The sequence below is a fragment of the Pogona vitticeps genome, chromosome 12, assembly GCF_051106095.1.
Source record: "Pogona vitticeps strain Pit_001003342236 chromosome 12, PviZW2.1, whole genome shotgun sequence".
Taxonomy (NCBI): Eukaryota; Metazoa; Chordata; class Lepidosauria; order Squamata; family Agamidae; genus Pogona; species Pogona vitticeps.
The window spans coordinates 2,885,960-2,912,972 of record NC_135794.1 but is presented as its reverse complement, the minus strand read 5'-3'; the positions used below and the strand labels follow the sequence as shown (position 1 = coordinate 2,912,972).

The following is a 27,013-nucleotide window of genomic DNA, read 5'->3' as shown; positions in this document are numbered from 1 at the left end:
AAAGCCAGGTAGATTTGTGGCTCAAGTGCTCTGGTGCAGTGAGATGTGTACTGCAGTCTGGGGAGTGAAACCTCGGTGGGAGCTTTTCCAATGCTTCATGGAATGCTATACTGCACCATATGCTCTTAATTCCTGCCTGCAAAAGAGCTTTCTGAGGCTCGAAAGCCAGCCTTCTTTCACAAACAGAAATTGGACAAGGAAGAGGCAACGTTTCGGCTCCTTCTTTTTGCAAGTTGGCTGGACCTCCTTAAAGATTGGATTTTGTTGAAGCAAGATTACCTCTCCAGTTCTGTGTGAGCAAGCATCTGTTTTGCTAATTGGATTAGGGAAACGAAGAGAAGCTGCAGCAGACATAATTTAAAGGGCTTGTACAAGGAATGTTGAGATACAGTTTGTGGACTGATGCCCTTCCCCCCTCCCAATTGTTGAGATAGATTGAAACCATAAGAGTTTTAACCAAATCTTTGTTTAAATTTGAAGTAACAGAAGGATTTGGTAATAAGACAAACTGTGTAGTGTGCTGAACACCAAAAAGCTCCTTGAGATGATATTAGGGCTCATTTAGCCAAGCACTTCTGTTTCTAGCAGAGGTCAGCCAGATGCTTCAGGGAGGAATACAAGTAGGACATGAAGGCAAACGCTCACATCCCCCCTTATCTTCAGCATAGCTTCAGATCTGTACTTTCCCTTGCAGAAACACTGGGCTGTGTTTGTGATAAGAGAAACGTAAATTAAGGTTCAGCACCTCCTTTAGTCAGATTGAGGCAGCTGCCTTGGGTGACATGAAATATATATTGCCTTTTTGTAGTGTAAGTGTAGAAATGCAAATCGGCCCCTTTCTAAAAACCACATTTATTCCCATTGAGTTCTTTTGCCTCCAGGAACCTGATCAAAGCAGTGTTCTTAAGGTCATTATCAAGATTACATCATGACATTCTGTGTGAGCGGCCACGTGATGGCCACCCTTTCTGCTCTTAGTATTGTTTTCCTGAAGTGCAGCTTTCAGTTGTGAAACATGAAAGCAAGTACTATGCAACATACAGGGAGGCATTCATGCAAGACGGAATGCTGTGGCATCATGCTCCTCTGGGCTTAAATTTCATCCTCCGTTACCGGAGAATAAAACACAGGAGTTGCCTTCCTGAAAGCTTCCAGGAAAGGGACACCTGGGGAAGATTGCTCCTGTCTCATTCTGCTCCTGTCTTCTGCTGGAGCCGCCGTTGGTCTAAAGTGGATCGATTGTATTTGCACCCTATAGGAATCTTCAAGGTTTACCTGATGGGTCAGTTACATTTGGATATGGATGTGTTGTGGTAGAAATACCTTTGAAGCAAGAAATGTGCCTTCTTTTATATTTAAATTGTGCACACTGTAACACTCACTGGTCCACTGCAGAATTGCTGGGGAAACAGCTTCCTGTTATGTGAACAAGCTGCAGGGGACTATTCCCCGCGTAAGTTTTGTTCACATGCTGGAGACGGAAATTGGAAGCTTTAACTTCCTGTTTTAAAACAACCCGCAATTAATTGAGAGCCCCCATTGCATGCCTTCTTTGAACTCCAACTTTGAATTGCAACTGCTCTCACTTAGGATCTCCCTGATATGCGTGGGCAGGTCATCCTTGGGTTCTCCCTGGTGGCTATTATATGAAAATGTCTTCAATTTAAATAGCATCTGTATGTTGAATTGCTGGTTCTAAACCAAAAAGGTAAGAGGGAGAATAAAACATGCTGTTTATTTAAAAGACTGCCCAAGTGGTCATTCTTCACTGCAAGTTGAGATATTTTAGCCTTTAATTCCTAAAGACCCTGGCTAGCGTGCCAGTGGTCAAGAGTTCTGGAAGTTGAAGACCAAAACATTTCAGGGACCAAAAGTAGAGAGCTAGTTCTCTGGAGAATGTTGTTGAAGCTACCAGTTTGGACCAAGCCACAATGGGGTAATGGAAGCTCGTGACAGATCTAAATAAATGCTGGGTGTACTGATTTAATGGGGAAACACTCTTCAGTAGTGAGTGTTCAAACATGCCAGCATCTCTCTTACTACCTTTTTATTCTGTTATGTCTTTTTAATTTTTGTGTTTTTATTCTAACGTTTCTGAGCAGAAAAGTGAATGACACAGACAATCACAAGAGTTTGGGTGGGGAGTCATAGCAGGGTGATTTCATTTTGTTTCTTTATTGCACGCAAGCAGGCCTTCATGATTGGGAGGGACCTTGTAAGGCAAAAAAGAAGAGGAGAAGGGACGAGGATGGTGGCTAGGGAATGAGGGAAAGGAGGGGGATGATGCCTGAACAGGGTGATGCTGCTAGTCCAGCCTTACTGTTACCCACGCAGACACTCTGCCTGGAGGCAATGTAGGGGTTTTTTTTTGCAGAGTATCCGCTTCCCTCCCTCACCAATCCAGTCATCTGAAGAACCGTAGGGCCAGCTCAGTCTCAGTTTGGAGAGAGTGAGACCCTAACCCGACACAGGCATTAAATATTGCTGTTGCCGGGTTGGGGCAGGGCTTTTGGCAGCATTTTTCTTGTTGGCCATCCTTTGTGAAGCATTACCTGAAGCTTTTCTTAACTTCTGAAGATGAGACCTTTTTATGTTCTATTGCCCCCCCAATTCACCCAGTTGTCATCTTCAAAGGGCAGAGCCCAGTTTCCTATTTGAGGAGTCCCAGTGCTGATTGCATTTTCCAAACTATCCACTTTCTCTTCTGGGAAAAGAGAGTTATGTGGATGCACAGATTTTAAATAAAATATGTCCCTGTCATTAGACAGGTGGGTTGGTGAATGAAATAAAAAAGAAGGGAAGCCATGTTTTAAAAGAACATGTTTCTCCTCCTAGACATTTTTGCAGGGAGGAAAACTCCACTGACAGTACGTGCCGTCCTTTTAAACTTGGGACTGAACACATCGCTTCCATTTTAATCCACAATTTGGAACCAGCAGCTTTCGATTTGGTTGATGGTTCTCCTGGTTTTCTCATTGCCAAGTCGATAGCAGCATCAGCAGTGTGATCAGAGCCTGCTGATGGCAGGAATTCTTCGCTTGCTTAACTTTTGTGTAGTTTGTACGCAAGAGCATTGAGTTGTCTTAAAGCAGGGATCATTCTGCAAGAAATAACCTATCCTGCAAAGTGTATTGTAGGTTTTTTTTCCCCTTCTCCTACCCACTTGGCCCTCTGACAGAAGCATTTTTATGGCCATACTTGTTAATCCTCAAATACCTTCAAGCCAGTAGGTTTATTTCCACTATGTATGCTTTTTCTTCTCTTCTTGCACTTCAAAGAAGTTGGGTCAGGGCACCTTTAGAGCATTTGTGCCAGTATTTTGCATTTTTATTAGCTGGCTCTTCAGAGTTAACAGAGCTCACAGTATGAGCTGTGGATTAACAGTGTAATGCATATATCAAACTTCAGTGTCAAAGTTGGTCTTGCAGAAAAAGACCAAGGAGTATTATCCAAGACACTGAATCACATTAGTGTGTACAGTAGGTGTCATATGGCTATAGATTACACTTACTAATATCCTGTTGATACGCTCAGATGTACTCTTATCCTGCATATGGAGATTTCCGTACTCGCATAGGCATCCTTACCTGTATTGTTACTACAATGGGTAGATGCCTTGTGAAAAAGAAAACTATACATATTAGGTGTGCTATCTTTTATTGAGCTGAAACCAGCTCACCACAATCTTGATACAGTTGGCCCTCGATTTACGAACTTAATCCATTCCGGAAGTCCGTTCATAACCCGAAAAGTTCGTAAGTCGAAACCAATTTTCCCATAAGAATGCACTGAAAACCATTTAATCCATTCCGGCTCTTTTTGGTTCTTACGTCGAGGGGCGGTTCGCAAGTCAGTTCATTAGTTCCCATAGGAACTAATGCAAAGCTGCTTAATCTGTTCCTACCACAAGGGGCAGAATTTTTCTCCCCCCCCTTTTTTTCTTTCTTTTTTCTTTTTGGTTCATAACTCGATTCCGCATTCGCAAGTAGGGTCTATAGTTTCCTATGAGATCGGGTTTGTAACCCGAAACGTTCGCAGCTAGGGCCGTTCGTAAGTCGAGGGCCCACTGCAGAGCTTTCGAGATAAGTACAATATTTAGGGACTGGTCAGAGCTCAAGATGTTTTTCAAGAGAAGAGCCAAGCTGTGTTGACTTTGACGAGCCGCGCAGTCCCAGGGTGCCCGCAGAAGAACGGCATGGTAAACTCCACCTCTGGAAACGGTTGCTGTAAAGAGTTGACTAGATGGCTTGCAATCACAGTGCTATCCCCATCAGTGAGTTTCCATGGCCAGGTGGGGATTTGAACCCAGATCTCCTAAATTGTAGCCTTATCACTCTAACCACTACACCACATTGGGTATCAAGTAGATACAGTAAGGAATATTAATTAAGCACACAATGCAAAGTTCCTCTGTCTCTGTTTTATTAATTGCATATGCTGTATACCTGGAGTAAACTTAAAATAGTCATATTGGGAAGCCTGGATAAAGATGATGCAGGTGGATTCACCAATAGATAAAGTTTATGCTCCCGGGGGGTTTGGAAGTCTGCCTTAGCTCCATGCAAGCCTTATACAGTGCAAGAAATCTGAGATGGATTCTGTTCATTCTTTCCCTCTGTGGTGCACATTCATGTGTGCTTTAAGAGTTAATTTGAGGATTAAATGAGAAGAATAGCATGGACTGCATCTTAGTAGAAGCATGGAGGTGTCAGTGCTTGCTTTCTGTCTACCTACCTGTCACATACACAGACTGGTGGCACTAGACACATATGTTACTGTATAGACCATTCTGAGTTTGGGAAAGCACCTTACACTCAATCAGTATACTCTGTTCATAGCTGGTAATTTTCTTAAGCCGCCTGCTTTCCCTCCAGCCACTGGTCTGTCTCTAATACATCAAATAAATGTGAATTCTGTGGTTAAACAGTTTCAAATGGCACCTGTCAGTCAGAGGGGAGTACAGGACTAAGGGACCCACAGTGCAGTGATACATCATGTGCTTTGCATGACTGGTCCCCTCTTTGGTGTAGTTCCACAAACAGGCAAAGACCTTTAGGCAAGCTTCCCTGAGTGATTGTCTGCCAAGTGGGTTTTTAAAAATGGATTGTGTTGCCTTGGTGCATTAAATGCATTTTGGTGTTGTTTTATTTTTTTATTTTTTTTTGGTATTGTACAGTATTCGTTGATCCTTTTAGTATGGCATACTCATTGTTACAGACTTAAATACTGACTTTCAGTTGTTGTAAACCATCTCAGGTCCTTTTTAAGGAGAAAGGCAGGTTAAAAATACTTTAAATAATAAACAAACAAACAAAATATCTCTGGTATCTCCAGTTCAAAGGGTCAAGTAGCAGTGATGAGACTGTTGGCCCTTTTATCTCAGTGTGATCTAATCTGATTGACTGTACCTACCTAGCTTTTCATTAAGTCTAGCTTGAGAACTTCTGAGATAACTGCTTAGTATACAGATGTTTCCTTGCCCAGAAAGCAGACACTTGTGTATTAAATGCTGCCGGCTTCTTGAATCTGTCACAACTTCAGTCAAACACGAACTTCTTCCTTTCTTCTTCTAGGCTCCTGGATTTGGATTTGGTATTGCAATATCTGGCGGAAGAGATAATCCCCACTTCCAGAGTGGCGAAACATCCATAGTTATATCAGATGTGCTCAAAGGTGGTCCAGCAGAAGGGCTGCTACAGTAAGTATGGAAATTCAATCTTGATTTCTGGGGGGAGTTTTCTACATTTGAGGCTCAGTTTATTCTTCTGATGTTTTATCCACTGTGCCTGTTGGGGTTATTGTAGAGAGAACCTTTTGTCTTCTTTAACCCTTGTTGAAAGAACGAGCTGGAGGAATATGTGTCTGCCCAATTCCCATTGCCCCTGCAGGTGGAAGCCGCCTTATTTATCTCCTGCTGTTCTTACACAATATATATTGACCAGAAGTTGTTCCTAACTCTGATTTTTTAAAAAAAGTAACCAAAGTTCAATAGTGCACAAATGCAAAATGGATATTCTAATACACTCTGATAAATACATTCTCTTAAGGATCTGCTGAGCAGAACTGCCATGATTTAGTATTATTAAGCTTTTATGCAGATTGCTTCAAAACTTTTTGTTTCGTATGTGACATCAACAAGATTCTTATTCACATGTTATATTTCTTCCCCTTCTCCACCCCCAATTCCTCCTTCCAGGGAGAATGACCGTGTTGCAATGGTTAATGGTGTTTCAATGGATAATGTGGAACATGCCTTTGCTGTTCAGCAGCTGAGAAAAAGTGGGAAAAATGCCAAAATTGTAAGTGGATGCTTCCTGCTCCCCCTACCCCTAGGTTTGTGAGTGAGGGTCAGCTTCTCCCAGAGAACTATTTATATGATGGATTTGCAAAAAACAAAGTGAAAGTAAGCCTCTGGGGTGGATTTGATGACATTTACTGTGTGGTGGCTCAGAATTCTTTACATAACTTCCTATTAAAAGATGGTAGATAAGCTCTTGCAGGAATTGCCATGAGCTTTTTTTGAAGAGAACTGTGTTGAGTCTTACTTGGTGGGGTGAGTGGGGGCAAAGAGCATTCTCCTCCCCACCCCAAACTGTCCTTTAATTGCATTCCTGTACTCTCGATTAGTATTTCTAAACATTACTCCTTGGTAGTTCATAGGGTGGAATGGCTGAAGTGTTACGCTCAGACTCAAGAGACCGTCTCTTCTAGTCCCTTGGGTGTAGGACGTGGAGAGCTCCTAGAGTAGAAGATCAATACGTATAAACCTGTCCCAATTACAACAAGGGGAAAACTTTGTTTAAGCAGGTTTTGCAAACTAGCATGAGTTCCTGAATGGCGGAAAGGTGAGGTGTACCTCCCTAAAAAACAGTAATGTTACTGTAGAGGCTATAGCAGAATTTAAGAGTACTGGGAATCATAGAGGCAGAAAATGTTTGTTAGTGCAACAGGAAAGTTTCTAGAGTTTTGGCACAGGTGTGCATATTTAATCTACTTATCAGCACTTGCAAGTTCAAAGCCGGAACAGGGAACTGGAGAGTTGGGGATTTGGGGAAGAGAGTGGCAAACAGGGAAGGAATGTGTGAGGCAGAGGCAGAGGTCCAGGTCAGTAGTCTGAGGACAGCCTTGCTGAGCAAAACAGCCCTGAATCTCAAATGTTCCTAGGTTAACCCCTTTCTTGCCTAGTATGTACTCTCTTTGCCTATATGAGGTATTGGCCTCTTATATTATCCACTTTTGCGGAGTAACATTCTTTCTTTTTTTAATATAGCCTCAGTGAAAATACAGTGCTTGACATATGAAACATGCTTTCCCATTGAACGGGGCAAGGGAACTGCTTTCCACCATCTCACTTAGTAGAGCTTCCCGGGACTGGAAGCAGGGTTTCAAGTCTGGATCTTTCCCAGCTGCCTGAGAATGGGAACTGCCAACATTTTAAATGTTGCATATGTTTTGCGTGTCAGCTCCCAGAATCTGTGACCACTGAACACCTTGGATGAGTCTTGTGGGAGATGACATCCAGCACCATCTGGAGGAGCAAAGATTGAGGCTCTTTGCTGTGAAGTAAAGACTTGGTAGGCGGGCAGTTGTGACGTGTGCTGCCAGCCAGTCTCTCACCTGGTTGGATGAGTGACTTGATTCAGAATTGGTATAGTGACCCAGATCGAGCTGGTGCCTTTCCAGATGTGTTGGTCTGCCATGTTCTCAGAATCTTGCCTCCCCACCCAGCCCAGCCAGCCCTGTTTCTAGGAGGTCCAGCTTGACATACTGGGAATACACCCGGGTGGGGAAGACTGGATCAGGTTATCAGTGTGGTCCGCTGTGTTGGGTGGGCTTCACGTACTTGAGTCCTCATTGCAGGTCACACCTCTTTCAGCATATTTAAATCCTTGAGATTGAGCTGTTCTGCTTTTCTGCTGTGAAGTGTCTTGCCCCAAGACACTTGTCCTTCTTTTCCTCAGCCGACTGAAGACACCTCCAGGCAGCATGGAAGGCCTGCCCTTCAAGTCTAGAGTCCCCGGTTAATGCAAGCTCCCTCTCCCCCCCCCACCCCACAAATTGGCAATGCCCAGGATGAAGCAGAACATTTCAAGTGCCCTGTGTGTTGAACGGCATCGCTTTCCTTTACTCCTCAGCAAAGCAACCTTCCTCCAGGTTCAGCGTGTGCCATTTGCCACCTTCCAGTGCAGTTCCATTGATCCTGCTATTCTTTCAGACATGTAGAGTTAATAAGTAACATTTTTATTTTATCTGCAAATCAGCCTGTCCTCATTGATCACCTGCATTGTGGTAAACAATTGCAGTTCTCCTCCACGTGAAGAGTCTTGACATATTGCTCTGCTTCCAGTATGCTTAAGCCAGACACTCTGGCTCACATCAAAGCTTTTCCTTCTGATTACTGAGGGAAAGCAATCCTTATTTCCAGGCAATCACAAACTACTAAATCATAGTTGATTATCTTTTTCTGTATGGCATCATGTTTGGGAATTGCCACAAACTGGAAAAGAACTTGCAGTTTATCCTTATATGCTTGGAGAAGCAGAATGTGGCATATTGCCTCAATAAAAAAAAAATTAACACACCAATTCAAACCAAATTCCCAACACATGATTTCCTTTTTTTAATGTTAATAAGAATGACAAGATTTATTTTTCACTAGCCTCTCATGTCAGTCTTTGGCACAATATTGTAATCTGATGCAGATTACAATGGTGTGAAGATATTATATCAGATTATACATTTCTAGAGAAAGATCTGTACTACTTTGTTGTTCTTTCAATAAAGAGTTTAGAAAAAACTTTTGATGCCACTTTAGAATATGGAATTCCTGCGCTTCTGAAGCAGTTTTTGCCTGCGTATCTATGTAGAGTCTCAGGATGTGACTGCACATGTTGATGGTGATACCAAGGATAATAAATGTATAAGAGGAGGGAACCTCATAAATACAGAAATGGTGATGTATGAACACAAATAACCAGAGATGCACTTTCTCAGCCTGCACGGCTGTCACTTTGTCTTCTTCCATTAACAGGGTGTCAGGCACGCTAATACCTCCTGCAGATAACTTGTTTTTAAAATCCTTCCTCATGTGTGCCTTCCCTGTATGGCTAGTACATCTTGACATCGTTATTTCCTGTTCTTCCAACCTGAATAAAGGGTGCTTTTACTAGTTTCTCCTCCTTTTTTAGTGTAATCTGACAGAAATTTTTGGAAAAACCTAAATCAAATAAATAACATGGGGGACCTCTTCCATAGTTATTTATGGCAGTGAAATAGCATATTGTCTGCATGTCTTGTAGTATTTAGCTGGAAGTACCAAACCCCTGGCCAGCAACAAGAAATAGCATTGCTGCCTGTCATCTTTCAGACCCCAAGTAAGTCATTACAAGGAAAAGGTGTTGCTTTTCACCCCCAGTCTAGAATTCTGTTTGCCAAAGGGAAGAGAACTCAGGGCTGCTCTCAAGCAGGTGGACCCTCTTCTCCTTCCCATAAGACGTCAGTAGTTGATAGGTAGTAAAAACACATGGCCAACTGCTTTAATATAGTCTACACCTTGATCTTGGTGAATGACCCACCACACTGATTCTGTGTAAAGTAGTGGACCTTTGTGTGAGCTGTGCCAGTTTAGATGCAGATGGTGGTCACATACTGGAATGCTTAATCACAGTAATAACGATAATTAAAAAAAACTGGTGTACCAAAAATACTCAACTAGAAGACACTTCCTCAGAGAAAGCATACTGGTGTGTGCATGCACATGTGTAAAAGTACTAGAGAGGCATTGAATGGTGAACCCTGCCTCCCATTTATAATTGCCATTTTGTTTTTTGCCCATTGCTGCCTGAAAAGCATCATCCTCATTCTTGTTCCAGAAAGTGGAATAACCAAAGAATGTTGCATGCCTCAGAATTATTGATCATTAAAATAATATAGTGTGTTTACTTAGCAGTGTGAAAGTAAGTTGAGTTGGTAAGTTTTGACAGAAATTTGTGGCCAGCGGTGGTTTTCCATTGTTATTTTGATGACTCGCCAACTGTGATACAAAGGCCTGCATCTCCTGCTTATTGAAAAGGTGTACTGTGAGCAGTTAAATCACTTTCCACTCTAGCACTCTTGTCAAGCATTGAAATACTGAAGTAGTAGCAATGCCCATAGGTTATGGTTCTCTTTGTATAATTTCCCAGACATCTCCTCCCTCTCTGAGATCAGAGCAGACTCCTCCCTTGCTTCAATTAAGGAAAAAAATGTATTCATCGATAACTACGCCTAGTGCAGAATGCCTGCACATAGTCATAGCTCTTGGGTAACTTTGCGCTTTTAAAAGTGTGTGTGTGTGTGTGTGTGTGTGTGTGTGTGTGTGTGTGTGTGTGTGTGTGTGTGTGTGTGTGTGTGTGTGTGTGTGTGTGTGTGTGTGTGTGTGTGTGTGTGTGTGTGTGTGTGTGTGTGTGTGTGTGTGTGTGTGTGTTTTTATGGTATGGGCATGTATGAAAATGTATATATACATATTGAAGAGCTGTCACCAAATTAAATAAGTCTTTGTAGTACAGTCACATGCGTGTGTCTGTATTTTAATTACTGAAGAGTAAGCCCTACTGAAGACTGCGCAGGATTTCAGCCTTAATTGATTAATCGTGCGAGTTTTCTCCAGTCTTCAGTGTGGAAGGGATGGTCACTCTCGAATTGGCCTTCTCAGCCACACTTGACGCTGTTCCAAGTCCTCTCTTCAGAGCACGTTATCATAGTCTCTCAAGATTGAAGGAGGCCTAATCTTTCTCCAGTGAACTTTCCAAATGCCTTATAACTAAGACAATAGCTAATATTTTAAGAAACATTTTTAAAAGGATGTAAGGACCCTAGCTTTCCCTTCTGCTCTGCAGAATAATATCAGCGTAATTTAAACATTTATTTGCAGATACGTAAACCTACTGAAACAGACTTTATCAGGGAAGTGCTTAGATTGAACCATCAGTTGATTTCCTTTACCCTGCCTCTGTTGTCCCCTTGTGTTGACTTGTACTTCATAGGCCCCTTGGGGCAGAAACCTGCCCAGTTGTACTGGATTTCAAGAGCCGGGAGCACTGATTTGGGCTGATTATACCTAGGTAAAAATACCTCGTTATTCCATGTTGTATTTTGGTGCATAGTTTTGTATTTTATCTAGAGCCAACTTTTAAACAAATCAGTAACCTCTTGCAATTTCATCTGTATTCATCAGATGATATTGCCTGTCTTCAATTAATTGGTTTCTCTTGACCACAAATGCCACATAATTGTTTTATGGACTGTATTCATTGTATTTGGACTCACTTGACTCTTAATGCAGGGAACTGAGCTTTGGTCAAAGAACTGAAAAGCAGAGTTCAGAAGCAGTGACTTCTGTGTAGACCCATTATTGATTGAGACGTCCATTTAATATTTGGATATTCCTTGATAGTTCCCCCCCATTTCTTCACAATACTGTGCTGAATTTAACTGATCTGTGCCTTTTCTCCTGGCTGACATCGCTGAAAACAAACCAGGCAATACAACCATTAAAATCGTTGCTCAAAACAAGTGGGGAAATGAAGCCATTAAAATAATAACCTGTAAACATACAGTTTAAAAGGTCAGTTTGAACAGATGTGTCTTCTCCACACCCTTCCTTAAAGCAATGAGAGTGGGAAGTGGTTGCAACTCTGAAGGGAGTGCATAGTCCATAGTCTGGGGGCAACACAAGAGAGAGCCCTCTCCAGCTTGTCTGGTCAAATAGATGCCCACAAGCCGTGGTGCTCTCTAGAAGGCCTTACTCGACATACCTTGCCTTTCAAAGGATTATGTTTTCATGTACGTGTTTTACTCCTAATTAAGTATATCGTAATTTCTTCACCTCTGTAGTTATTATTTTTATGCACCATTTTCATGCTTTTCCTGTTGGGTGCTTAGATTCTATGCTGGGTAGAATGTTTCTTTATAGTTAATGTTTTTAAGGAGAGTTTATGAAGATACGGGTATGCTTTTTTTTAAAAAAAGGAATCAGTCAGTTACTAAAATAATCTACTGTTGAAGTGATGCATTTTCCCTGAATCCAGGAAACGTATTTATAGCTTTGTAATGCTGCTTCCTGGTCAGTCTCAGTAAAGTTTAGGAAGCAATTTAAACCTTTTTTTTCACCAGCCTCCTATAATATCACTCGCTTCTTTTCTGATACTACTATTTCTCCCCGATTTTCATTTTTATTTACTATTACACTTTCAGTGTTTCCTAAGATAACTTCAGATGCACTTTGGGGTAGTGTCTTCCCCTGAGTATTCCTCCAATAGCGGAATGATGCTGACAGTTCATTAATACTGGAGAAGCAGGAAATCTTTTCTCTGGGGTAAAGCCAGGAAGAAACTGCACAGCTATAAATTTTAAAGTGCAACACACGTATAAATATGTTCAGAGTATTGCATATTCTGGGTTTACACTGCTGAATTTTTATATTTCATCAGAAACTAAAGGGTTAAAATATATGTTCCAGACCATCCGAAGGATGAAAAAAATTCAGATACCCATAACTCGGACAGAACCAGACCCTGTGTCTGAAAATGATGAAGACAGTTACGAAGAAGATATGCATGATCCAAGAGGTTCCCGCGGTGCTGCAAGCCTGAGCAGAAGGCCCGAGAAGAGCTGGGTGAGGGACCGAAGTGCAAGCAGAGAGCGGAGTTTATCACCAAGATCAGATAGAAGGTCGGTAGGTTCTGGTCAACCTGCCAAACCTACTAAAGTCACATTGGTGAAATCCAGAAAAAATGAAGGTATGCCGCAACCTTACAAAACTAAATTATGTTGGAAAGTAAGTTCACTGACTGGAGAGGCAAATTGAAAGGTTCCCCCATGCCATTCCATCTTTGAACAAAATAACTGAAATGTTTTCCAGTGCTCCTTTAAAAGCGATACTAGCTGATTTTACAAGTAGCTAGTTGCAGATAATATTGTTACCTGTAGCTTTTGGATAATAAGCAGTATAACTGGTTACTTTTTAGGTATAATTAGTAACAGAGATACAGTGGTACCTCGCTAGACGACCTCGCAAAACGACGAATCCATATGACAATGAGGTTTTGCGATTGCTATAGCGATTTGCAAAACATTGATTCCAATGGCCGATTTTCACTTGACAGTGATTTGGTCCATGCTTCGCGGACCGTTTTTTCGCAAGACAATGATTTTTACAGCTGATCAGTGGCTTCTCAAAATGGCTTCCCTATGTTTTCGGGACCAATGCTTCGCAGGACAGCCATTTTTACAGCTGATTGGTGCTTCATAAAATGGCTGCCCTATGGGCGATCTTAGCAAAACGATGATTTTTCCCCATTGGAACGCATTAAACGGGTTTCAGTGCATTCCAATGGGGAAACAGTTTTCGCAAGACCTGGATTTCGCTAAACAATGATTTTCACGGAACGAATTATCGTCGTCATGCAGGGCACCACTGTACTTTCAAAAATTACCTTTAAAAGGTATTATGGGTCCTATGAAAGACAATATTCAGGGTTTTTGCCACTTTTCTTCCCAAACATGTATAGCAAGGGAAGCAGTCTCTTTGTTTTTGTAAAAATATTTCCAAGGAATAATACTAAAATTGGTTTCGAGAGGGAACCAAAGTGTTTTTCTCTGGGTTGTGCATCAAATTGCTTGTACAACCTGAGCAACTAGGCATTAATAGCAAGCTAGCTGTCACAGTATGTTCCAAGCTCTGTTCAGTAAGATCATTTCTTTGTGCTTAAAAGACTGTGGAAGTCCCATGTATACAAACTGGGGCCTGTGCCTCTGGCTGTATGCATTAGGACTTACAATCCCAGGGCAATTATTTGTGGCCTTGTTTTTCTTGGCAAATGTCTCTGAGCTTCTACATTTGCCATTTTCTCTCACTGGTCTTTGTGTTGTCCCGCATAGATTCACTGCACATGAATGTGCCAGATCTTGGAATATTCTTGAGCTGTACCTGGGGAGATGATGTGATTATACTTCACTTTCTTCAAGCCTTGAGTGTCTGCCCTGCTCCCACACCCGTTATCTTGTTCTATGCTAATAGCAGCGGGGCAGAGAAATATGTGAACACAACCATCTCTTTGTGACCTTTTTTTAAAACTGGAGAACAAGGAAAAGGAAAAAGGCTTCCGTGGGGGTCTCCCGTGATATGTGCTATTCCCACTCTGTTCTTTACATTTAAACCCAAGCTTAAAACATTCCATTAAATGTAAGAACATCATTTGAGTGTGGAGTTCATTTGGAATTAAGATTTAAGTAAGGCCACCAATGTTGTTTGGAAGCTCTAAAGCATGTTTTACCTTTTTTTTTTAAAAAAAAAAGCAAAAACAAACTTAGGAGTTGGATGTTTGCCACAAAACACATGTGCAGGTTCCCTAAGCAAGCTTTGAATTACAGGCGTGTGTGAATATGGAACAACGGGGTAAGGTGGGTGGTAGTTTGACCTAGGGAGGATACCTTTCTGCTGAGCCTGAAACTTTATTAGGTCAAATTGTGCTGTTCCTTTGTCCCACTTCAGAAGGGTTCTTTTTATTTTGTGAGCTTAGCCTCCTGCATAGTATCTGAGAAGATGACATTGAACACTAGGGGTGGGCATCTTCCTATACCAATGAAACATCAATTATTTGTATTACATATCTTGCTCTTACTTGAATTACAGTAGTGAAGGTTCAGGTTGCAGGGAAGCCTTTAGGACTGGAGAAGTCCAGTCTAAAAGAATTGCCTGCAAACTGAAAGGTTATTTAATCAAGCCCAGAAAAAAGTACCAGCCGATATTGCCAAAATCTCTTTGTCTTGGTAGTGGACAAAATAATGGTTCCTGCTGTTTTACTATCAACAGACCAGAAACACAGTCAGGATATGTTTACAAATATGGTAGTGCAGTACCTATAGGCATTGTATGGTTCTTTTTGGAAAGAAGAAAGCAAGAGGAAATGGCTTTGTCCTCTAAGTCACATTTTCCCTTGTACCAGCTTAACTTTTTAATGCAAGTGTGGAGATTTCTGCTTACCTGAAGGGAGTGCGATGCTAATTGAGCTTGCTCTATTGCTGGCAAACAGTTCTGGTATTCCAATTGCTCTTCCTCTTGAGAAAGAATTTGCAAAATGATCTTGCTCTATAGCCATTGCTCAATTATACAGATGACTGCAGACTGCCGGTTAATGACCTGGGAGTCAATCTCACAGCAGCATTATGCATACAAGTTACAGAGAGTATCAAACTAATTATGCAAATTGGCAATCCAGAGTAATTCAGAGCTGAGCATTTCATTGTTAGGTAACAGTGTCATATCCCTTCCTTCTGGCCGGATGGTGCTGCTTCAGTAAAATCTTCAGCACAGCTTGGTACTGGTAACTTTCAAACTTTCTAAACTGCCATCCTTAACAAAATTGTAAATGCACCATCGTTTGCTTGTGTGGATGTAGTTTCCTTTGATACGGAACACAAAATGACATTTTGGGAACTCTGATCCAAAGCATATAGGCTTGTAAACTTGGGTCAGAGTTAGGCAAGATAATACAAACTTAAGTAGAAGTGTAGCAACAACAGGCACAAGAGTGGTTCCAAAACGAAAGCAAGGTTGTCTAGAAAATTAGAATTGGAAGCACTCTTAAGACTCCAAAAAAGTGCCTAGGCTTTCATTGATCAGATCCCAGAACAGCTTAAGTTCATATGTGTGTGTGTTTATGTATTGATATATTTATGCCTTCCTTCCTTCAAAACAGAATACGGGTTGCGCCTGGCCAGCCACATCTTTGTGAAAGAAATATCGCAAGATAGTCTGGCAGCAAGGGATGGCAATATTCAGGAAGGTGACGTTGTACTCAAGGTATAGTAAATGGTTCTCCCTTTCTCTCTCTCTCTCTCTCTCTTTCTTTTGAAGGAGAGCAGCCCCCTCAACTTTAAGCAACTTGTCTCCCGGCAACTTGATTATTTTGAAGTGCCCAACCCTATTCCCCCTCCCCCTCTGGTTTACTGGGATAGAAGATTAAAGAAAGGATAAAAGTAAGCTTCTTTTTTTTAATATAGCAAAGCACCCATGTTTGCCAAGTCATGCCAGGAAGGTCCTTGCACACAAGCCGGTCAAGTTATATGCTCAAGATTGTTTACCGAGCGGCTTCAGGATGCTTGCTGCATGCTGGCAGCCTGAGTTGTCTCAGGGCAGTATCATTTGAGAAGAGAGTCTGATGAGCTAAATCATCTTGACTGGCAGATACCCGTCCCTTGTTGATAGTTTTGTGAAGTTCACCAACATAACTTGTAATTCCGTTGATTCAGTTAAGGCTCTGTGGTAGGTTTTCCCAGCTCTTTCGCATTGACACGCTCACGTTGCAGACATTCCTCTTATGAATGGTTGAAAGGTATTTAGACGCAGCTAAACTACAAAAAAGTGTGATGGCAGCAGAGTTTCCATAAATCAGTTATAGAATTGTGAAGATTGGACGACTCCTGTGATTCAGGTGCTCAAACCGCACAGGCTGCCTCTTCTGAGACAGTTCAAGTCCCTCTGTCCGTTCTTCTGTTTCAGCCTTTTTTTTTAGACTGGTGACAGAGCCATAGTAGGTGGCTTAGAGAGCCTCTTGCTGTTATGTTTCTGAGAGATTCGGGTTTGTTTGCAGCCTGTATCCTGTTTTTAAAGTATTCATGTCAGGCTTAATTCCTGAAAGCACAGAGGGCTCCAATCCTAGTAGGAGGTGAGATGTGCATGTACGTTGCGTGTCCTGCACCTCTTCCCCACTTGTAGGTAAATCAGATTTTTACATTTTTAGCACGAAAGTCAGCATAAATGCTTATATACATATTCCTGCTGAGGCCCTGGCCCCAATCACCCAGACATGACTATAGGTGCCTCTGTAAGTTGGAACACTGGGAGCTGAGTTCATATACATCTCCATGTCTCTACTATCCTTTTAGTCCTTAACATTTCCAAGCACATTGTTTGAATAGGGCTATGGAGAGGCAGTCTTTCTTTTTAAGGAGCTGGGACTAGCGTTTAGGCTTTACCTGGCAGGAAAAGGTGGGAGAGTGAGGCGCGGAGGTGGTTAAATAGCTGCTACTATTTCCAAGCCATGCCATAAATAGCCCCTACTTTCCATCATTTTCCACCAGGACAGCAATAAATATATTCTGTCATTAAGTACTATTTTTGTTTTTAATTTCTTAATACTTCCATCAAGTAAATTTGACCTGAGTAAGTGAGCTGGGTGTTGGCTCTAAGAAAGAAGAATAAGCAGAACAGGCAAGTAATCTAATTGAGGCTATTGGTTTTATAAAATAAATTCCTAGATTCCTATCTCTTTACAAAAAAAATAATCAAAATAAATTAAAAGGCCTGTTTTACTTATTATTTTGCAATATAATCGATGAGGGACCTTGCATCTTTTCTCATGGTTTTAACCGGAAGCCACTTGAATCTTTGATAAATAGGAGATATTGCAAGATTTCTAACTTAATTAGGTGTATTTAACTTGAGTCTGTTCCTTCCTCTCCTCCTCCCCACCCCCCACCCCCAATTTTAAGATGTCCTGAAGACGCAACTGCTGGCTTCCCATTTGGTTCCTATCAGTAGTCCTTTTTGCTCTGTTGCAGATAAACGGAACAGTCACGGAAAATATGTCATTGACAGATGCCAAGACCCTGATAGAAAGGTCAAAGGGCAAGTTGAAGATGGTGGTTCAAAGGGATGAGCGAGCAACTTTGCTGAATGTTCCAGACCTTTCTGATAGCATTCACTCAGCCAATGCTTCAGAAAGAGATGGTGAGTATTGGTTTATTCGCTTGCTTCCACAAGCTAGAAATAGAGCTGTCCTCTCCCAGTGCCACGAAGATGTGAAATGTTAAGGGTAACAAGGGTGGGTTTTAGGTTATATCAGACAAGGGAGGTGGGGGTGGAGTTTGGGCCTGATACAAACATTTGTTCACTGGAATTTCACACCTTTTGAGTTTAGCTGCAGTTTTGCACTACCCACAGGTAGTATGATGGAGTCCTGCAGGTAATTGGTTTTGATTTTGCCTGAAATTTTTTTTTTAAAGTATAGACAGTCTCAGTACACTTCACATAGTAAGTTCTGCAGAAGCTTATATCCATTTTGGGCAGGTCATGTCATCATTTTAATTCTAAATCATCTCATGAAAAAACCCAACTTTTATTTAACAGACATTTCAGAAATTCAGTCGCTGGCATCTGATCATTCCAACCGATCCCATGACAGGCCCCGCCGCAGTCGTTCACGATCTCCTGACCAGAGGTCAGAGCCTTCAGACCATTCCAGACATTCTCCACAGCAGCCCAGCAATGGCAGGTGATGGTAGCCTTGTATTTTTTTTTTTTTAAAAAACAGACTCGTTGAAAACTTAATTGTAGACTGGTTGCTTGGATAGGGTATGCCGTAGCACAGTGGGTGGACCCACAGCCCAGTCATTGCATGCAGTAGTGATTTGTCAAATGAAGCAGACACAACAGACCTGAGCAGTGTTGAAATGATTGCGCTTGGTGTGTGACCTCTGACCCAAGTGAGGTTTAGCCCCTGGTGAGACACAGCAGTTTTCTACCTAGCAGAACAGAAATCACACAGTCTCCCAGTTCTTTGTGTGCACACCAAGCAGAATAATGTCCCAGAGCACCAAATTGATTTGTACTTCTGACATGGAGTTAGGGAGCTGTTAACCCGTGGGCATTCCCTGTATTGAAGGTAGAGACGGACGTCTCACAAGGATTCTTGGTTCTGGGCCAGGCAAGATCAGTATCTGGTCTGATTAGGTTAGTTATACCTCAGCCCAAAATTACAGACCACTGCTCCTCTTGAGTTTAGAAATGGAAGGCTTCTCAGTTTCTGTGGTGTAGAAATTGAGTCGCAGAAGCTGGTTCTACTTCTTTTGCACAGAAAACAAGATTGTATGCCTCAGTTATGTCCTCACAGAGTGCTTGCTTTTTTTCTTTTTATATTTCAGTCCAAACACCTCAACCACCAACAATGTCTTGCAAATAATTACCAGGGAGAGAGAGTGATAGCTACTGTACTATATAAAGTTGTTAACTGAAATAATTTATATAACAACTATTAAAAGTTGTTAACTGAAATATTTCTGGAGGGTTTCTCTATTAGTCTCCTGAAAACTAGTCAGATGACATTATGATCTGGTTTGTATGTACGAGCACTGAGCTGTGTATCCTTACTTCTTAAGCCATGGTATGGCCAAGGAGTGTGCATCCAGTTTTACTCTTGGGTTTGCTGATCCTCAAGTAAATGATGGCTGTGGAAGGGTGATGGTGTCAGTGGCAGGGGGAAAATTTTAGTAATTTAAGGCTTCCATACAGTTTTTCATCAATACTCCCTTTCACAGGGGAAGCCATGGAAGCAACAGGACAGAAGGAGTAAGTCTTTAATTACAGTCACTGTCCCCTGACTCCCCCATATATCACACGAGAGGATTTCTGCCATTATAACCCTGGCTTACTCCCTGATTTAAATCTAACTTCAACTTCTGTGAAGAGAGGAGTGAAGAATCAGTTAAGGGGCCGAGTATGGGTGCACGAGGCATGTTGGCATGTTATGGCAGTTTGCATGTTGTGGTGATATAGTACACACTGTTGAGATTCTAGAGTGCTAGAAACCGCTTATGTGAAAGGTGGGCATTTTACATTATCATTATATTCAATCTAGAAATGTCAAAGGTTTGATATTAGTTTATTGTGGATATGTGTTCAAGTGGAAACAAGCTGCTTTGTGGACTGTATTGGTTAAATGGAGAAGTAAGAATTGGTTGAGATGTCCTTTGAAACTTATTATTTTGGGGTGATGCATAAACCTGCTTCAGATGGAATACCAAGGTACAGTTTAGTGTTATATTAATGAGCCTTTGTCTCATCTTTTCCCCACTCCACCCCTTCTTGCTTCCATTTTCAGTGAGTTGTGATATTCAGCCTTAGCTACAGCCTAAGGAAACTAGTCAGGATTGTGAATTTTTGCCCCAGATTGGGGGAAGGAACATATGATCCTTTCAGGGTCACTGAATTGCAAGTGTCCTTATTCCAGTGGTGGAATAAACAGTCGTGTAAGGCAGTGGTTCCCAATCGTGGGTCCCCAGATGTTCTTGGACTACAACTCCCACAGTTCCTGGCCAGTGCAGCTGGTGGTAAAGGCTTCCTGAAGTGTTAGTCCAGGAATATCTGGGAATCCAAGATTAGGACCCACTGGTGTAAAATGATGGAAATGGCTGTCCAACCACATGTGGAGGCCACACTTTTCTTTTGTCTGCCCTGAACTGCAGTTATAACTAATGGCAATTTGCCATCATTAAGGTACCCTTGTTGTTTAATAGCAGTCTGTGGAAAACAGACACATTCATCTTGAACTGGGCCTTTCCAGAAGGGTGCCAACTCTTGATGATAGTCCCCATGGCCCCTGCTGTTTCCCTGCACAAGGTGTTCACGCCTCACCTAGCTCCTTAACCATAGTTTGCATTGATAGGGTTTAGCTGCCTAAATTTTAACCCAGTATTGATTTGTATAGATATTGATTGTGGCAGGTTTTTGCTAATTGGTTAGTTTACAGAACTGTATTTTTGTGCTCCTGTTGTTTTTTTGTAATGCTGTAACTTCTGTTTTGATTCGTTGGTGTTTTTGATTGATTTTTTAAAAATGTTTTTGATTGATTTTAAGTTGCAAGTTGTTTTTTGGAAGAAAAGCGAGAGATAAAATTACACTAGTGATCAACCTTTTTTTAAAAAAAATCTTCACCTGTCTGGTTATTTGCAAAACTCTTTTTTGTTCTCCACTTGTTAATTCCCAATGTCAAGAATAACAAAGAAGATAAAACTTGGCGAAAATAAAATCCAAATGCAAATATAGGTGATATCTTTGCAGACCACAAAAAAAACAAAACAAAACAAAAAAACAACCCATCATATAATAAATGAGCTTTTGTGGATAAAACACCACTTCAACAGGTTTGCACCAGTGTGAAGAACCTAAAGTTCAAAACCAAAATGTCTAAACATACATGGCAAGATGGGTTTTGCCAGAAAAGTTGCTCTTAGACGTTAAGTCAGCAGTTCTTATCAAAATGGGTTTGGCCAGGCTTGTCTCTTAAATGTAAGTCAGGAGCCTGGTTTCTGTTTTATAGTTACAGCTTAGGCAGCTGTAGAATGAGTTGATCAACCCTGTTCTCCAAATAAAGAAACACGGGTGTGTGTACCCACACCTCTTGGCTTGGAGAAAGAATATTGGGCTACTTATATCTTTCTCTGATTCAATCTTTCTCTGTTTATTTAGTTAGTGCATTTCTTGAAGGCAGGGTTAGAATTTCATACTACCGTGAATGAACTTAAACGCTAAATTTACCCTTCGCCCCCCCCCCCAAAAGCTCAGATGACTAGGGTTACTTTGTTGTTCTGTTTTTACTTTGTTAATCTAATCCCCAAATAACAGTTTCATTCACCAAAGGACAGTGTTGCCATTGAACTGAACTGCCGACACAGTCACTAAAGCCAACTCTTGAATGGCAAAATGGGAATCTAATTATATTGTCCATGTTTCCTGGGGGGGGCAGGAAAGGGGGGGATACAAAGCGGGGCCGCTACCAAAAGGCCCTGATTCAACTACTTGCTGCCCTTCTAGATCTTAATGGAAAATGTACTATCAGCTAAGGCAGCTGGTACAAAATCTGGGTAGCTTGATCAGACTTCAGATGCATGCCATTTCTGAAGCAATATCGGCAGGATGATTTTTCTTTCTTTCTTGGAAGAGAACATAAACATTTTATGAAAAAAGGGTGGAGAATATACAGATATAGACATACAGAACAAGCTTTATTGCTTAAAACATAGGATGTCACAATGTAAGAAGTTGGAGGCTTCCCCCCACTAAATTCTCCTCGGGTTGCAAATTTTTCTGCTGAAAAATACGAAAGCTTGTGTGTGGGGGGGGGTACAGTAGAAAACTAATCTGAGTCCTCACATCTCTTGTACCGGTGAAGACGTGTGCAGCTATATCAAACCGTCTTTAAAGGCAGCGGCACTCCATTTGGGAGAGCCGTCCCTTTTTGTGACATTGCATCTATAGTCTTTGCCTCGTGAGTCCGAAAAAGTGACGGGCAAGGTTTCTCACAGATATTAATTCTTTCTGAAAGAAGCAGAAAGTGTTCTTGTGGGAAGGTCTGAAAGGTCTGTCAATGTCTTAGCACACTGAAAGCCGCCGAGAAAGGTAAAATGGTGTGTTGTATGGAGGATGTATGCATGGGTTGATGGACAGTCCGGAAATTTGGTAAGAGATGAGCTGCCGGTGATGAAACAAACATGAAGCTGACTTCACTTTTTTGTGACTGAAGGTTATTTTAAAATATTGCGGCGTTAAGCATCCTTTAAAAAAAAAAGAGGCCTTCCTGACACAGCACAGATGTTAGAAGTAAAAGCAGTACTGCCAGAACACATACACAGCGAAATAACACCTTTGATGACTCATGGGGAATGCGGCTGAAATTTTTAACAACGTTCTGTCACCTAGGAACAATGACAGTGTCAAGACACGTCCTGTATAATCTTAAAAACAGTGAAAATTGAAGGCTTACTAGAAAGTTCAAAAATGCAGATGCGCAGGGGACATTGCCTTTTTTCTATTTGTCTCTAAGCTTCAGCGTTAATTTAGGTTTAGAAAGGAGGAATTTGTGCTTCAGTGCTTTAAGGCATCACTTAAACATTGACTAACTTCAGGGCAACAAGCAAATGTGCAAGCAACTCAAATCTAAGTGACTTGGCAGCTGATGATATCCTGAAACCTGAGAAATGCTTTGTGTCCCTCCCACTTAGTTGTCAGCTTTTTAAAACCATGAGTCCTGCTTCTGATGTTGTTATTTTTCCTCTGCATGTCCAGCTTTTTCCTCTTAAGGGTAGCTGGATGAAAAAGAGGGACTTGGGCTCCTCTGTATTATCAGATGCTCCAAAGAGAGAATTTGGCAGAATCACTGAAGCCATTGGCTTGAGCCCCACCTTAGGTTTGTACGTGATGCAAAGTGTGATGGGATCCCCCCTCCTTGGGTCAAAAGACCATTGTTCTAGATTTCAGTCTTTGAATCGACAGATATTTTGGATGTTCCAGAATCCCTGAGCATCCTGGCTGGAACTTCAGGAAGTGGAAATTCAACATACCGTATTTTTCCATGTATAAGACTATGCTTTCGTCTAAAATCTTTAGACTAAAAATTGAGGGTCGTCTTATATATGGAAGTAAGCTGAGAAAAGAACAAAAATAAGTGGAGGGAAAAGAAGGATCAAAGTGATCCTGCAAGGCTTTGATCCCTGCTTTTCCCTCCACTTGCTAAGCCCCATTTAGATTTCTTAATTTTGGGTTAGAAAAGTGGGGGGCATCTTATACATGGGGGCTGTCTTATACACTGAAAAATACGGTATCTGAAAGTCCAATGGTTCTGATTCACCATCTAGATCAAAAGAATCCTCCATGGTAATTTTTACAAATGGAGCAGTAGCTAAGTAGCTGTGTGTACTGGAATCAGAGGAGCAAGAGCCTGTTCCTCTGACTTTGGAGAGCCAACCCCCAGTCAGAAAAGAGAGCAGTGAACTAGACAGACAAATTACATGATTCAGTTTTGTTTTTGTTTTTTTTAATTCGGCTGTGGTCATATAATTATATGACTGGCTTGAAGAGAGAATGGAAGCCCGGGTTGTCTTTTGAATGTCATCTCTCTTCAGATATTTGGCTGCAACTATATTCTCTTCTGGAACCCTGCTGCCAAAAATAGGGCTGTATGTAATTGCCTCCCTGGTCATTCCGTGTTACAAAATACAATATTGTCATGATGATGTTGTAGCGCATGTTTCCCTGTTTCACTGGCAGCAGAAAAAAACACAGCAGGATGATTGCTGCATATCAATTTTATTTCATGGCATCATGTTTTTTAAAGAATTAATTTTTACTCTCTACAATGTCCTGAAATCTCATGTGCTTAAGGGTAGTATAGAAGTGATTTAATTAAACAAAGAAGGAAACAAGCAGTGCGTCGGGATTTCTTTTAGTTGAGCGACACATTAAGAAGAGAGCAAACCATCAGATTATGGTTTTTATGTCCCCTTTAGATTCTCCTTTCCCTCTGTTCTGCCAGTAACACTTTCGTCTTGAAGGAGCTCTACACTAGCATTGTTTTAGAATTCCAGAAATCAGCTAGTGTGACGTACCTTTTTCTCAGTCAGTGTGCAAATGGACAAGTCGGCCACGTACTAACACTACCCCCAAAATAATTGGAGCTTATTGTCATTCCTTGGCTTTATGGTTCTGTCCCTCTCTTTTGAAAAGGTAATTCATAGAAGTGCTAATTCAAGTGTGCACGTTGCACATGATACTTACACAGTTACCAAGGCTATGGTGCCATCTGTCGGTGGAAAACTGGTTTATCGTATTGAAAGAAAGTATTGTCTTTCTTTTGAGGAGGTGTATTAGTTGTTTGCTGTGAAAGTGTGTTGGGAAAGTGTGAAGGCAAGAGGAGAAGGGGACGACAGAGGACGAGATGGTTGGACAATGTCATCGAAGCGACCAACATGAATTTGACCCAACTCCGGGAGGCAGTGGAAGACAGGAGGGTCTGGCGTGCTCTGGTCCATGGGGTCACGAAGAGTCGGACATGACTAAACAACAACAACAACTTCGCAAAAGGCTCTTACTGTAGCAAAGTAGAGTTTAGAAAGGGTTTTCTGGTTTTTGCTTTAGCTCAGAATGCCAAATGTCCTCTTTTCTACACCAGAGCTGAAATAGGTCAAGTCTACGTACTGATAAATATATCTTGCTACTCTTACACTAAAAACATGTATTAGCCATACTGGGGGTAGGAAGAGGACAGTTGTAGTAAACATTCTGTTTTTGTATTTCATTCTGCACCCTTTCCAGTGATTATATATAAGGGATCCAGGGCTATATATAAGGTGACTCTTCCCTTTGCCCAGTTTTTAATGGCAGGGCTCCCTCAAGGCCATCCAGTGAGTCGCATGGCTGTGTAAGGCTTTGAACCGACATCTTAGGGACTTTCTCTCAACTGCATGAAAAAATAATTTGATCCTGATTTTTAGGAAGGAGGCTGTGGCTCCGAGCCTTTGTCCTTGCATCTTTTGTCTTTGTGTGTGTGTGTGTGTGTGCTTGTGTCGTTCAGCATTGCATCTGTAAAATGTCCAGTACAGATTCATGGATTTTGTATGGCATTTGCACGGGGCAGAGTCAGGTAGTGTAGATTCTGGGAACCTCTCACTGGCTCTTTACGGCCATTCTGTTCTGTATTCCCTAGAGCAAAAGTGGGTAAGATCTGTAGTGGATGATGCTTGTACCTCTGGAAGGATTAGTCCCAGAAGTCTTTTCCCAAACCATGTTAGACTTTTTTCAGGAAAAACTCCAGAGTATGTCACCTGTCACTAGTTGGGTGCTAGGATTGGAGTACTGAGGTCGCTTTGTGGTTCTGAAAGTGTTAAATTTCTTCATCAGAATGATTGGTTCTGTTTCTAAATGAAATTTTGTTTTTCTCAATTTTAGTCACCGGAGTAGAGATGAGGAAAGGATAGCAAAGCCAGGTGCAGTTTCTACGCCTGTGAAGAACACAGAGGAACTCCCCGTTTCGAAATCAGTGGAAGAATCTGTGACGGAGAGAAGTGATAAACAGATCCCACCCCTTCCAGGTAAGGATAAGGCATCACCTGAATAAAGCACTTCTCATTGATGACTTGCATGCATTTTAACAAACAGGTAAATTAAATCTACGTATGATTCAGAAGCCAAAAACAAACCTGAGGAATAACTTAGAAAACTGGAGGACTAGCTTGGAGAAGGAGAGAAAATCTTTTGCACAGTGGTGTTTATTTCTCCTGTCTTTTTTAAAAAAAGAAATGAATAAGGCCCCCACTCATACCGAAAGTTATAAAATTAATTTAAGCAAACTAAATAAATGTTGCAGCCTTTTTTAGGTGTACATGTGTCATGTGCAAGACACGCACTACAGTATTTGCGGCTGTTTCTAAGTGCATACTTCCTACGCCACAGGATTCAGCTCTGATAAGAGCACCAGTTGACAAATTGTACTCCGCAAATTGGAGCTGAGGCTCCAATACTTTGGCCATCTCATGAGAAGAGAAGACTCCCTGGAAAAGACCCTGAGGTTGGGAAAGAGTGAAGGCAGGAGGAGAAGGGGACGTCAGAGGACGAGATGGATGGACAGGGTCACCGAAGTGACCAACATGAATCTGACCCAACTCCGGGAGGCAGTGGAAGACAAGAGGGCCTGGCGTGCTCTGGTCCATGAGATCACGAAGGGTCAGACACAACTTAACGACTAAACAATAACAACAACTCCACAAAAGGCTCTTACTGTAGCAAAGTAGAGTTTAGGAATGGTTTTCTGGTTTTTGCTTTAACTCAAAATGCCAAATGCCCTCTTTTCTGCACCAGAGCTGGAATAGGTCAAAATTCTCATAGAAAAGAGGTCCGACCAGTTGCTTCTCTTTAACTGCTGTTGTTCAAGTGAGCATCTATGGATTCACACATCCCACCCTCCTGCCCCCCCCCCCCCCATGTTCTACACATTTATTCTCTTCAATGGATGGAACTGAGGACTGCCAATCAGGGTGCACCTTTATATGCACAAGGGTAGGTATATAAAGGATGGAGTTACTGCCCAAAACTTGGCTAGGGAATGTTCCAGAACACGGCTGTGCATGTGCACAAAACCATTTTTGTGAATTGACAGATGACCCTTCAAAGAACAACAATTAATGGGAAGCAAGCAGTGATTCTATATTTTTTTCTTTGTCATTTTTTTCAGAACCAAAGCCAGTCTATGCTCAGGCAGGTCAGCCAGATGTAGATTTACCTGTCAGTCCATCTGATGGCCCATTACCAAACTCAACTCATGAAGATGGAATGCTTCGGTAAGTTTTCGGGAACTCGTCTGGAACACAAGACTGGTTTCTTCCCCTCCCATAGCTTCATCTCTTTCCCTGTATTTGTGCA

At 41.6% G+C, this 27,013-nt stretch overlaps 1 protein-coding gene across 21 annotated transcripts in view; it reads left to right on the top strand.

Moving 5' to 3' along the window:
- The window catches only part of TJP1 (tight junction protein 1), a 186,391-nt gene that overhangs the window by 126,935 nt on the left and 32,443 nt on the right, over positions 1-27,013 (top strand). For 17 of the 21 annotated variants that reach the window (XM_072981897.2, XM_078381176.1, XM_078381175.1 and 14 more), the window contains 8 exons: positions 5,574-5,698; positions 6,197-6,299; positions 12,500-12,779; positions 15,741-15,844; positions 17,605-17,773; positions 18,173-18,317; positions 25,544-25,686; positions 26,826-26,931. In XM_072981897.2, the coding sequence (XP_072837998.2) occupies positions 5,574-5,698; positions 6,197-6,299; positions 12,500-12,779; positions 15,741-15,844; positions 17,605-17,773; positions 18,173-18,317; positions 25,544-25,686; positions 26,826-26,931 (1,175 nt within the window). Of the gene's footprint in view, positions 1-5,573; positions 5,699-6,196; positions 6,300-12,470; positions 12,780-15,740; positions 15,845-17,604; positions 17,774-18,172; positions 18,318-25,543; positions 25,687-26,825; positions 26,932-27,013 lie in introns of those variants that run through there. The other 4 variants (XM_078381179.1, XM_078381178.1, XM_078381180.1 and 1 more) reach the window with 2 other exon arrangements.